General features: G+C 40.6%; 1 protein-coding gene across 6 annotated transcripts in view; it reads left to right on the top strand.

Annotated features, from left to right (window-relative positions):
• The window catches only part of LOC119474289 (apoptosis-stimulating of p53 protein 1-like), a 65994-nt gene that overhangs the window by 24827 nt on the left and 26785 nt on the right, over positions 1 to 14382 (top strand). The window contains exon 1 of one of the 6 annotated variants that reach the window (XM_037746231.1): positions 1703 to 2016. The exons of 4 other annotated variants lie outside the window; for them this stretch is intronic. Coding sequence is in view for 1 of the 2 variants with exons in the window: in XM_037746230.1 (XP_037602158.1) it covers positions 9518 to 9619 (102 nt within the window). In the remaining variant the exon portion in view is untranslated. Of the gene's footprint in view, positions 1 to 1702; positions 2017 to 9338; positions 9620 to 14382 lie in introns of those variants that run through there. One more of the 6 variants, XM_037746230.1, reaches the window with a different exon arrangement.

Raw genomic sequence — 14382 nt, 5'->3', positions numbered from 1 at the left:
GGCTCTGTTATGCATCCCTAATTAGCTCAATCTGTGCATTGTGTATATAAAGATCTCCACACATAATGATATTGCGGAAAGCTTCACTTCGTCTCCAACACCTACAATATCGTCTATCGTCTACGGTAAAGGACTGTACCTGAATTTATCCTCGTGTGATATAAAATGTGATAAATATGCACACATATACTGTATATATACCGTGCCTTTACAGCATGAGAAAGATCAGATTTACCAAATACTATTGTATCCCTAAACCTTAATGTCCAGAATACAAAATAGGCCTATCTTTTAGCCTTCAAAAAACAATTTGAATCAAACCCTTTTGTTTTACCCTTGAGATATGTTAAACCTATTGCCTACACAAGCCCCCTTAAAGCTGCACATACAAAATCTTGGACATTTTGGGAAACAAATTAAATGAAGCTACAGCAAGATGCCGATTTGCGTAGCTTAAAGTATTGTCACGATACTGTAATTTCTAACTTTGATACAAAAAATATCGATATTCGATACCTTGGTGAAAAATAAACACAAGATTGAGGGCATCAAATTTTATATTTTTATTAAAAGATAAATAGTGGTGTGTGTATGTCAACTCGCTGTCGGAGAGAAGAGAGAGCAGAAAGCGCAGCTGGTGCCTGTGTATCGACACTGTGGAAAATGAGTATTGAAACGGTTTCAAATATTCAGTATCAATATGTATAGATACTTCGATAGTTTTTGACAACACTAGTAGCTTAGCATAAAGACCGGAAACGTCGCGGGGTCCACCCACATCACCCTATCGGGGTTTCTTTCACAACAATGACCCGCTTAGCTGTACATTATCCTGCTTATTACGCAGCTAATCGATAATTTGACACAAAAACGGGCCGCCAGAGTCCGACATCAGAACTGCGTCCGTAGCTACCGTCTGTTATACATAGCAAAGGTCTGCTATAAAGAAATAACAGACCGTGGTTGACCAATCGGAATCGAGTATTCGACAAAGCCTTGTAATAAAATATGTTAATTGGCGAGCTTTAGAGGTGGCTTCGGACAGAGTCAGGCTAGCTGTTTCCCAAAATATTGAAGTATCCCTTTAATTGTAAGCTGCTGGTTGTGATACAAATATGAAGTGTTACAAACTTAATGTTAATAGAGACTGGTAGCCAATAATACAAATTCTGTCCAGTCTGCAGCCAGACAATGGTGTTTGAATCTTATACATAATTAAACTCGGCTCATTTAATGTAGGGAATATAAATGAAACATTAAACATTTACAGTACAATGGAAGTGCACTGTGTCTGTGTGTGTAGTCTAGCGGATTAGCCCACGGATTAGTGACAGTGATGATTATAGTTCTCTACCAGTAAGAACCATGTGAACACACACACACACACGTAGTACATATATACATACCGTATAATTACTGTATTCACCGACAGAGAAAGAGATAAAATAGAAATTAGCCTTTTGTCACCAGTCTGACTAATAATTGCCGTTAGATAACCATGTTTTGTTTTGCCGGCTTGCGTTATCCTGTTGTCTTTCCTACAAAACAATGAGTCATGTAGCAAAAAGAGCAGCTGACCTCACGCCAGCAGCTTTTTGTTTATCACTAACAGCTATTTTCAACCATGCCAGCTATTGTGTTTCACCCCCAGACTAGACGGCTTTGTACATGTTGGCTAAGGCCTCGGTTAGGCCAGTCACCGACCATGTTTGCGTGCGCGTCTCTGTGTTGGTCAGTCTGCTGGTTAGTCAGCCGGTGTGTGTATGTGTGTGTGTGTGCATGCGTCGGGGCCAGTCAGTGAAGGTAGGATTAGCTCGGTCCCATGACATAACCAGGCTAAGAGGATTGTTAGCTAGCCAAACAGCTCCTCCTCCTCCTCCTTCTCCTCTTCCTCTCACCTCGCACACTCCTTCACAAGTCGTCTTGAGGTACCGCGTCTTTCTTCGTCCTCTACCTTTTTAAACATTTGGTTTAAAGCAAAAACAAAAGACTTTGAGACACGACGGCAGCGTGGGGGTGAGTTCTGGAAATGTGTTTCTTTTCTGTGTGTGTGTGTGTGTGTGACTGTCTGTGAAGCTCAACCAAGTGTGTGTGTGTGTGTGTGTGTGTGTGTGTGTGTGTGTGTGTGTGTGTGTTCGCTTTCTACCCACCTTCCACTCTTCTTTGCCTTCTTCTCACATCAGCTTGTCATACATAATAGAACACTTGAAACTCTGGAAACACTGGGTGAATGTCGGCGTGACTTTGAAATGTGTTTTTGTGTGCTTTAACTTTCTGTTCCCTTTTTAAGTTTTTGAAAGTTGTTCTCTGACTTTGTTCACAATCCAAAAACTACGCTCACGCGCACAACGCACTCGCACACATTGGCAGACAAGCGGTTCGTCTATGTGTCAGGGCGGGACTGCTGGCAGTGTGTTTCTATGTGTGTGTGTTAGTGTCACACAATCAGAGCACAGTGTGAGTTTAGGTCAGTGTGGTTTCAACTGGACGCTACAGTATGTAGCAGGCAAGGTGTGGCGTCTTCTGGCCATTTGTGTTTGGGCTTGACGGTGTTATTTTGTCTGTGTGTGAGCGTGTGTGAGCGCGTGTGTGTGTGTGTGTGTGAGTGTGTGAGTGTGTGTTTCTCAGGGATGTGGATGCATGACTTCAAGTCAGGGTGTGACTCTTGGCTCTATATAATCATATCCAAAAGCTCTCACTTACTCACACACACACACAGCAGATGATGTTTCCTCCCACAGAATGATGAAAACATGACAGTGCTGACAGTTGTGTGTGTTGTGTGTGTGTTTTGGGTGTACAACAATTTTAGATTTGTTATCCATTACTCATCTCAACACTAATATCATTATTCATTGCAGAAAAATGACAACACAGTCCTCTCTCCTGTCTTAAAACAGGAAACCAGACTGTCTTGTTGTCATTCTTTTACTCAGAAAAGTAGTAGGGATACTTTATTTTAGCCACGCTGGCAACCAGGCCCAATGCTGGTTGATTGGTCGGTACAGTAAATCCACTATTTTGATTCAGGGTGAAATATTTTCACAAATATATATTATAGATTGCCATGACATTTTACACAGGTATTCATGGTCCCTATAGAGGATGAATCCTAATTCTTTTTGTTGGTGATCATGTTTTTATCTACAACTACCTATAGGTAAAAACGTCATCACGTCATCCTGAGATGCGTGGATGACTCAGAGCTTATGAGGAAGGGGTTGTTTTTGTGCCTTTAACTGCATTGCAAACTGAAATCGTAAAAGTAATTAGAAAGTAATGGAAAATGTTCATGTATGCTAAGAATATCCACAATGAGGGTGGCTTCTGTGTGTCTTTATTCTTTTAATTTGTGCAGGCAAACTGCAAGAATTTCAAATTTCATACCTGCTTACGTTACCTGTGTGCAGGGGCCTTCCTATGCTCTTAACCTGTACTGCCCATTTATGGTCTGTTACCATTTACAGTCTTTGTCTGGGACCCACTCATGGCTAATTTCTCACTACCTTTAGAGCTAACTTTGAGTTTTTTCAGTTAGCGATATTACTGCCAGTTGCTGCCATTCCTCAGCGACGCACAGGGCACCCTTGAGCGCCGGTATGAGACGCACCGGGCGTTCCATTAACTACAATGTAAACCCATCCGTGGCAACAGTAAACGCTCTGACAAAGTGCGTTGGGAGTGTCGTAACATATAGTTTAAAGAGTGAAAAGACCGACACCGGAAGGGCGGGAGGGGGTGGTGGAGGGGTCCCTTAGTTCGTGTCCCGTAGTTTCACTTTCACGTTCCAATCAGCTGTTTGTTCGTGTCCCGTGTTCACAACGTTCAGTGTCATTTTCACTGTACAAAATGTAGTAGTTTTAAGCCCAAGGGGCGTGACGCCAAGGGCCGTGACGAAGCGGCGGTATGTGACGAGTTGAGATAAAAACATGTTGGATTATAACCATGGTCAATATTACACCTGCTAAACATCAGCGTGTTAGTACTTTCTTGTCATTGTAAGCATGTTGACATTAACATTTCGCTAACGTCCTAAGCAAACTCTCACGGAGCTGTTAGCATGACTGTCGACTCCCATAGCCTAGTTTTATGATGTCCTATCTACCGTGAAAACAATCAAACTAAAACAAGGTGAGGTGGTGGCTTGTAGTTTTTGTAAAAATAGATATCTTTACTGTGATATTGTGAAATAATTTTACTGCCCAACACTGCATGGTGTTCTGCAGACAGTGAAGAGGAGCTGTGTTTTCCTCTGGTGTGTGTGGGCCGGGTCAGTCACACAGCAGTCCTATCCCAACACTCCCTTCTTCCCCTCCCCAAGACAGCGTTGTATAAACCTCGCCCCTAACCTCAGAACGACCACGGAGACTGTCACACATTTTGAGTTAACACACGCACGCACACACACACAGTAAGTGAGTCTGTAACTCTACCCCATCCAGCTGTGTGTGAGGGCACTGCTGAGGGATATATTAAGAAGTCAGGTGTGTTTATGTGCATGTGTGTGTGTATGTGTGTGAAAACACACGTGTCAGGGGTTGTGTTGATGTAGATTAAGATGAATATTTTCACTGTATGTCATCACTAGAAATGCCTTCTGTAGGTTTATGTGATAGTCTGGGTTCAGGGACGTCGGCAGACTTGAATCACTAGATGTGACAAAAGTTCACTTCGCTGATGCTGTGAGAAAAGTTTGACAACTATAAATTTCACTTATATTATTTTCATACATCCAGAACATAGAATTTAGAACATATTTTTGTTTGGATTAAACTCGTATTTCGCATTTTAAGGCATTTATTGTTGAATTATGACAACAAGTTTTGGGGAATGTTTTAGAAATGTAGGAAATATTTTGAACATTTTGGAAGACATGTTCTCCATTTACAGATTTATTAAAGGGCGGGTCCATCTGCGTTTTTTTCCTTATTTTTCAAATGGAAACGCCCACTCAGCCGTTAGCAAAAAGCAGTGACGTACTGTAGGTTAACAAAGTAAGCTAATCAATAAGGTTATGAATAATGTGAACGCTAGCACTATCTGAGTCAAAGTTAGCTGTGCTAAGTTTGTAAAAAACTGAAAGAGTTAGTTTGGACCTTCTGAAGTGGGGTTGTATGTATACTCCTGTGTTGTGGGAGGTAAAATTACTGTTTTTGTGAATGTAGTCTGGTGGCTTTGAAGACAGCGATATAACGGCTTCAGTTCCCTGTCGGAACACTATAGAATATTTTCACTACTTTACCTCGCCATCAGACAGCACTTTCGTAACTGAAGCTGTTATATCGCTCTCTTCAAATCCACCAGACTACATTCACAAACACAGTAATTTTACCTTGCAGAACACGGGAGCTGTTGGTCTACCGTTGCATCGATAAGTCAGTTTGTTTGTGTTATTGTGTGACTTTTGAACGTGACATGCTTCCGTGCCAGTACTCCTGTCTGCTTCTCCAAACTGGGAGCATGGCGACCAAATCTAAGTTACTGATTGTAATGCATTGACCATAAGGATGTACAGTATACAGTATATGCTGTATATGTAGCAGCTTCATCATGCAGAAACCTACGTCAGTTCACGTGGGAAAAAGCTTTTAGAAAGGCTTGGGAAAATATAATTTTGACGCTAAAACATTCTGTATATACATACATTCGAACAAAATTTGTATTTACGGATGCTACAGAATGATAAAAAAACTCCCAAACAATTGACCCGCACTTTAATATCATGCTGTAGTTGTAGGGAAGATGAAAACTGGGTGGTATTGTGTTGCACCAGAACTCGAGTTAAACGAATATTTCCTAAATCCAGCAGGTCGTCCTGTTTTTGTTCCTAAATGCTGCTTCGCCCAAAGGAGGAAACTGTCAGGACACATGACACTTGTTGATGGACAAGCTGTCAGTGGGTGGGGTTCAAAGATGTGACCTCTCAGTTACACCATGATCTCTGTAACCAGCGGGCCACCCTGCTGTGTGAACGTTGGAGTCACAGGAGCGGTTCTGATAACAGAGGTTTGGTTCAGGAATGTCTGAAGGTTGTTATTGTAGATTAGGAGGAATATTTTTACTGGAGGCGTACAGCAGATGGGAAGGGGATGGGTTTCATTACTGGAGGGACGTATGATCAGAACAACGTGTCTGTGTTATTGTGAGTGTGTGCCCAGTACATGTGTGCATACACACCGTTGGGAAACGTAATACTCACACACTGAGAAGGTCAAATATCCCCATGTGCTTCAGATTATAACCGTGATCACAGCGTATGGGAAACTGCCGCAATGACCAGTGGACAGCTGCAACATGAGATGGTTGTGGCGACCGTTGCGATGTAATTGTTCTAACATGACTATGACTTTTTACAGTTCTGTTGTACAATGACAGCAAAATGTCTTGAAGTGACTATTGGCACCAATACACTGGCAGACAATTGCGTTCAATAATAAAAGCACTAAATAGGACTTCTTAAACTAAAGTTCACATGTTGTTCTGCACATTACTTTGTGTTCATCCCAAGTAAACCCTCACAGTAAGTTTCTACATGCTGACTGCATGTCACCAGTCCCACTAAGATACAGAGGAAATAGTGTGAAGAGACTTTTCTGTGTCCCATGGTCTGTTCATGCCACGCTGAGAATTTGCAACAGGAAAGCCTGTAATCAGCTCTAGTGTTGCCGGACCAATCAGAGCCTTGAGCCTGCCCCAGTTGTCATAAAAGTAGCCCAGTTTTGTTTTGCTTCGGATTGAAGAGGAGTTTTTTGAAGTCTGAAAGTGGGATATGATGATATTTTGCTAAAAAACAACAACACACATGCATCTATACAACATACTTATGGCTATTATTGGGTATACCCTGCGGTTCTAGGAAGGAATTTGGCTCCACAGAGCCTCTATGATTTGTTCTGTGGTTGAATATGGGTGCATGAAAAAGTGTTCAGAAGATGTGCGCCTCCGGCCTTCTGTTTTATTAGAAGGCTTTGTAGTTCAGCCAAACTCAAAAACCACACTGAAAAAATAAGTTATCCAAGTAAATCTCTCGTAAGTCTTGGATAACGTTATTAAACACCAAAAAATCGTCACTTACAGTATATGAACCGATGGACGCTCTTATGAGGCTTTCATCACAGTAGGTTGAGTCTACCCAACTCAGTGCCTTGTTTCTGCCTCTTCCTCCTCTTCTTCTTCTTTTTCTTAAAGGAACAGTGTTTAGGATCTGGCAGTATCTAGCAGTGAGGTTGCAGATTGTAACCAACCGAAGCTTCTCCCGTGTGCCAAGCGAATAGGAGAACTACGGTGGCCGGCGCAAAAATGTGAATGGCCCTCTTTAGAGACAGTTGTTGTAAGAGTAGCGTAGGCCATTTGGAGCAGAGCCAGTGTGTAGAATGTGTGTGTGTGTATGTGGGAAGTGAGTAGTGAAGCTAGAGATAGAGAGAGCGGCGGCGACGGGAACGAGTAACATTATCGATTTCTATCCAAAACAGTGTTTGGTTTGTCCGTTCTGGGCTACTGTAGAAACATGGTGGTGTAATGTGGCGGCACTATTCTTATTTTCAGGTGATTATAAACTAAAGAAAACATACCTATTAATATTATATTCAATTTCTGCCAATAGATCCCCCTAATTGTTACACACTGGTCCTTTTAAGGTTGTGACAGATTTGCCACAGCAATGGCGTCCTTTTCCCAAAAGATGGTCATTGAGACAGCCCTAGCTTCTGGCAACACTGACCTCTACCAATTTCCAGTAGTGTTTCACATGTCTGTATTCAGGTCCTCCAGTCAGATGAAGTTTAATTCTAATCCTGCAGTTCAGCCAATAAGAGGAAATGTTTAGTTTTAGTTGGAGAAATATGATTCAAGTCCAGATTTTGAGCCGATACATTAATGATATGCTTACATCCTGAGCCAAAAAGCTACAAGAAAGTCTGACTGAAGTGAATAAATAGGCTTCCTTAAAACACAATTGTAGCACATCCATTCATTCTAATTGTGAATATGCAATGTGCAAAGTCATACCTCATCAAAATGAATGTGACTGGGGTTTTTTTTCCCTTTAAAGAGCTGCCAAGAAAATTTCAAAGCCGGGGGTTTCAATAGTTTTAATGAATTTTAATGCTGGTGTGAATGCTTTTATAAGTGCCCGAAAAAAGTGAGTCCAATTCTGAAGGGGAACTTTGAAAACTTGAATAGTTCAAACATTTTCAGACAGTTTCACACAAAAAACTACTGAATATTAATGAAAATGTCATCCAAACTCAATACTACCGCTACTAACAATCCGTATTTTTGAATTCTTAAAAACATAATGAATCACTTTTAATTGTCCAAATGTGTTATGTTTGCTACCAACACACACACACACACACACAAAGCCCGCTAACACACCCACAGATGCCTGCACCCAGAACAGCAGCACTGGCAAAAATTCCAGTCTGCTTTCATTACTGGATGTGTGTGTGTGTGTGTGTGTGTGTGTGTGTGTGTGAGTGTGAGTGTGAGTGTTAATCTGAGTGAGACAGATGTGTGTCTGTTTCAAAGAGTGAAAGAGGAAATGTGTGACGCAGCAGTTAAGTCCCATGTGTCTATGTGTATGTGTATGTGTGTGTGTTGCAGAGAGCGAGACAGAGCAAAAGAGGAGCACAATATGACGCAGCAGGAGTCAGCTGTTATTCTAGTGCTCGTGCACATATGTGTCGTGTGCTCGTGTGTGTGTGTTGCTGGACACGTCCGGCGGGAATGTGTGCCACGAGATCGCCGTGCGCGTGGCCACGGCCGTTAATCTGCCAGCATCATCATCATCATCATTTTCCTCATAACACACACATCTGGAGCAGGAGGCAGAGGTTGATTGAGAGCAGCTAGTGCCCCATCAGGCTTGTGGTGCAGTGATTTCCCTTCTGAGAGAAAGTGGGAGGTGTGAGGGGAGAGACAGAGAGAGAGAGAGAGAGAAGGGGATGTCGCTGCAGCAAAAAAAAAGCCAGCTGCGGATGGATGACAAGGATTGAGAGAAAGAGAGATGAAGGAATGCAGATATGGAAAGGAGAAGGTGTGGATGAGAGGTGTAAGAAGAGAAGGAGGTATAGGATGTAGAGAAAGAGGAAGGTATAAAAAAGGGATAGGGTGACTTTCCCCTCTCTCTTTGTGTTCTGGTTTATAGGTTTACATGTTTGTTTGCTGTAGTAATTGAATGCAGTGTCACATTATGGGGCTTTACACGTCATACGAGAACACACCAATGCTGGTGCTGGAGAGAGTTTGTATGAGAGAGAGAGAGAGAGGAAGAGTTGGGAGGGGGGGGTGGATAGAGGGAGCGTGGGATGAGCGAGAGAGAGAGAGAGAGGGTGAGGGGGAGAGTGTGTGTCGTAAATCACAGCACATCAGCGGGCGAACGAGAGGGAAAGTTGTGATAAGGATCGCTCTGGTTTCCCCCCCTTCTGAGCTTCTCTCTGTCAAGCCTCTGGCAACATTTTGTCCATCCGAAACCAAAAAAAGGTCCGCCGGGGTTCTCCTCTGAGAGGCTGTGAGGATGGAGTGGAATGAGGTGGATCTGGTGCAGGAATTCACTGTTGAAGGACAATGCAGCAAAATTAAAGTCCGCTCCTGCAGGATCACATGGGACAGCCTGCAGGTAAATACAGCACAACGGGACGCTGATAGAAAACTGCATGTTAACGTCAGCCCGGGGGGGCTGCTCGCAAGCAGCGCAGACTGCAGGGTGTTGTGTTGACAGCAGCAGAATGCATGACACCGTTTGTTCAGTGTCAGGCAAAATTGTTAACTTTTCTGTGTATAGCTATGAGGATGCATGCCATCATTAGATTAGAAGATTAGGAGGACATAGCAGTGCTTAGAGAGGATATAAAACTTCATCGACAGGACACAAATGTCACATTACTGACCACACTGTTTTGACTGACAGGTGATCTTTAGTCCGACCGATGATGAGGATTAAAGCTTTTCAATCAATCAACTCATGGGTGTCGAGGGCGTTTACAATGCAAATAGCGTTGCATATTGTATCCAACATGTTTTAAAATGTTAGCTTTTTAGGGGTTTTAGTTTGATGATCAAGCTTTTGCAAGTAAAATGTGGTTTTTGAGAGCTCCAGGAATATCTGCTTACTCACCTTTTTAATACATCTGTAATCATACATTACATACATATGTAGTACAAAAACATCATACAGATGTAATCAAACATCTTTAATACATATGTAAGTATATGGAAGCAAAAGGCCATAAGGATTTTGATTTTACAAGCAATTGAATACCTAAATGTGAAAATATACACAGTTCATACATTAAGCCGCACAGTATGTAACACCATATTAGAGAAAAAGGTTAATTAGAACTATTCAGGTTATGTTTTATTATAAGCAAACGTTAAAGATGTGATGTAATATGATTATGTTGTGTCAAGTGTATCAAATTTATATCCTCTTTTATACATTATTGTTGATTGTTGCGCTTGGGAAACAACGGTTGTTTACCATTCATGCCAATAAAGCATATTGAATTGTACTTTTAATAATACTTAATTTTGAAAACCATCTTTCTAAATTGATGTGGTTTGAATTCCCCCTCTCTGAGATTTTCAGAAGATAATTTCAAGTTGTGCAACTTCAAAAACTTGATTTTAAGTGTTTTTTTAGGCTTTGCAAATTCAGACAGGAAACTGAGTCGAATATTATACAAATATATTCATGTACATTTTTTTTGGAGTCAGGTAAAAAACAAAAAAAGGTCAGCAAAATTCAGGATGTAAATTGTAAAATTAAAACATCTGGGCTTCTGAGGAGCGGTCAGACGACTGTCCTATCAGGTTGTGTCACGTAATCCTAGAGAGAGAAGTTCAGATGAGCCGGAAACTTCAATTTTCTATTTGAATTTGAAAGGTTTTGAAATTGCGAAACTTCAAATTCCCATTAAGACAGGTGTAATTCAGACCACATAGATTCAGCTGAATGGTTTTCAAAGTAAAATATTTCAATGCTACTCAGTTAAAATTGTCACAATTACATATTTAGCGTCTTATAAAATTGTATGATGTTAGATGTTCAAGGAAAAGTTCACGTAACTCTATCTATTAACCACTGCATAACTGCTGACAAAGACGACACTCAACCCTGTCTCCTACAAAATAACGTTCCCATACAACTAAACTGCAGTTTTAAACAGATTTAAACACGTGGTTAACGTTGTAAAAAAACAAAAAAAACATCACGGTTTGGCTTAATATGACTACGAAACTGAATCAAAACGCAACAAAAATCCGAACAAAATCTTAATTTTTCTGGCCTTTTTTTGCTTCCATATAGGTACATTTACAAATTATTAAAAAGATGTATGATGATAGATATTGAAGGAAAAGTTCACGTAGCTCTATCCATCTATTAACCCCTTGCATCACTGCTCACAAAGACGACATGATAATCGTGATGTTCTAATCACTGTCTGGTCTCCTTTAAGGTGAAACCAGAGTGCATTAGCAGGAGATCAGTTTGTATCTGCAGACGCTTCATAATGCACATGAAAGTGTGAATGTGCAGAATCCCCTCAGGTCAGCAGTAAACTAATGACATGTGGCACCACTGACTGGGAAACCAGCATAATGTCATCATCCAAGACATGATGTAATCTGCATTATGTTGGGAATACAGTGTGTCTGCATTATGTTTTTAAGAGTCAGCCTGCAGGCAGTGATCGCACAGTGTGGCTATCGGTGTCATTAATCACTGATACTGGTATTTAACATATAGCGCTAATGCTGCCAGAGTTAAGAGTCATTAAATGGCCGGTGGGATTAATCTGTTTCACTGATTTCATATCTAAAAATGTCCATAACCCTCGGGGCTCAGTTCAGGGTAATGGGGTTCTTCATCAGCTCCTCCCTGAGTCGTGGCGTTAAAGACTCCACTGAGATATGTGAATACTTTTTGAATATTTAACAGAATTGGCTGGAGCCTCCGATCCCTTTTGAGACCATTTCTCTCTCATCTCTGGCAGAAATTGAGTTTTGAATGATGTCGTTCAAGCCCTTAGACCTTGAGGTCCAGACCCTTAAATCTCAGTAACTACAGGCCTCTATAAATATCTCCAGCTTCCATCTTCAACTGATGTTTCAGAGCAATGCTCAGTAAACACAGATGAAGTAACTAAACAAGTGTATCAAGATTTTGATGACATTTCTGTTTTAAGGGTCAGTTCACCCAACTAAAAAAACAAAAAAAAAACAGTTTTATCTTTTAGTACAAATACAATTTAGTATTAAGTGGAACTGGGACATTATTTTTAGATGAATAAGTTTGTTTTGTGTTTTTCAAAAGTATTTTCTCAGTGGGGTGGCAGACAACTGTGGCAGAGATATCAAAATGTATGTAAAAAAAAAAGTTTGTTTTCTGCTAATCTGAGTGAACTGACCCTTCAGCACTCGTATCTCTTAGTGAAGCCAACAGACCATTTGATGACCACAATTCTGAGGTGGTAAACAGTAAAAGAGGCTCTACAACATTGGTCGTGTTCATTTTTTTGCTTGAAGCTTGCTTCTTTGGTTCCTCTGGGTTTAATATTAGGCCCCTTCCTGTTTCTAGTTAAATTTTGACACCACATTAAATCTAAAGAAGATACGCACCGACCATAGGCTGTATATAAGAAGTGGACGTAGTCACTGTGACGTCACCCATTGGTTTGTGGACTGCCGTTTTGAAGCCTCGAGTTCAGCATTTTGGCCGTCGCCATCTTGGTTTTTGGCTGTCGCAAAGTTGTTTTTTTTGCAACCAGAAGTGCCACAAGAGGATGGAACTGAGTACAACCAAATACAGAATAAGACAATTTTAGGCGACCGAAACGTTATAATTAACATTCATGAACTGAAAACATACTGTGAAAGGTTAAAACACAGACAACTCCCAGACCGGACAATGCTGTGGCTGATTTATGGTCTATTTGACTTCATTTGACTTGAAGTGAACATCATGCTGTATTGAAGAAGACTTGAAACTAGTGATTGAGACCATAAACTCATGTTTACAATGTTTACTGAGGTAATAAATCAAGTGAGAAGTAGGCTCATTTTCTCATAGACTTCTATACAATCAGACTTCTTTTTGCAACCAGCGGAGTCGCCCCCTGCTGGCTATTAGAAAGAATGCAAGTTTAAGGCACTTCTGCAATGGCTTCACTTCTCAGACCTGGAGGTAGTCCAGTGGCACTGACTGACTGGATAAAATAAAGAGAAACATCTGTATAATGAAATGCAATGGACTACAACAGACCTTTATAGAGACTTTTACTTTAGTTGTTTGTGTGTTGACTCAAGTGTATTGTATGTTTTGATCCTGAACATTGCGGTGATCTTTTATTGGACTTTAGTATTTTGAAAGCTATAACTGTTAAAACAGGAGAATATTTGCAGACTGACATTATCTTCATAACAGTTTGTACTCTGTGACTTTCATATGAAATATGGATAACAACCATAATCATTAGTCTCATAATGACTCAGTTATGGCAGAAACTTATACGCTAGGTGCCATTTATTAATCAATATTACTCTGCATTGAGACCCAAATGAAACTGTGCGTCTGTTTGAGGCCATTTGTAAGTAGAACCTACATTTTCCCAGCGTCGGTCCCAGGCACGTTTAAGTAGACCTGGAATGTATTAAATTAATACATTATGCAACAAGCTATACTGATAATGTTTCATCATACTGAGTGATTTGCACATTTTTGCTGATCTTGTTATATTCCACTATCATATTGTACTCTACATTATAGCTTTATTTGATGCAGTACAGAGCTACATGGTGTTGAAGCTGTCATGTTTTATGGTGTTGTAACTATTAAACCTGCAGTAGGCAGAATGTGTTTGGCATCATTGGGCAAAATTCCATAATAACCTTTCAGCATATTGTAATTCAAGTGTTCTGAGAGATAATTAGACTTCTGCACCTCCTCATGTCTCTGTTTTCAGGGTTTAAACAATCTGTGAAGGGAGACTTTGGCCAATCACAGGTCATTTCAGAGAGATAGAGCGTTCCTATTGGCTGTTCATATAAAAAAGGCAGCTGTCAATCACTTGTGAACTCCAATCTAACGGTTAAACTATTCAGCGCTGATCAAATATGAATCAATATTCTGTTACTGTAATGCCTATTTCTCATGTAAAAAATGTTCAGAATCATCTTGTAGTGTACTGTTTAGCTGTAAAATGAGAAAGTTTGCTCCGGTTGGTGGGCGGTGCTTGGTATTTCCTCAACTGATCTCAACATGGTTGCCGGGTCACAAACTTTCTCATTTTACAGCTAAACAGTACACTACAAGATGTTTCTGAAAACATTTGAGGTGAGAAATAAACATTACAGTAACAGAATATTGATTCATATTTGATC

Source organism: Sebastes umbrosus, chromosome 16 (genome assembly GCF_015220745.1).
Source record: "Sebastes umbrosus isolate fSebUmb1 chromosome 16, fSebUmb1.pri, whole genome shotgun sequence".
Taxonomy (NCBI): Eukaryota; Metazoa; Chordata; class Actinopteri; order Perciformes; family Sebastidae; genus Sebastes; species Sebastes umbrosus.
Note: the sequence above shows the minus strand (reverse complement) of the source record. Positions and strands in the feature narration are given on the sequence as shown.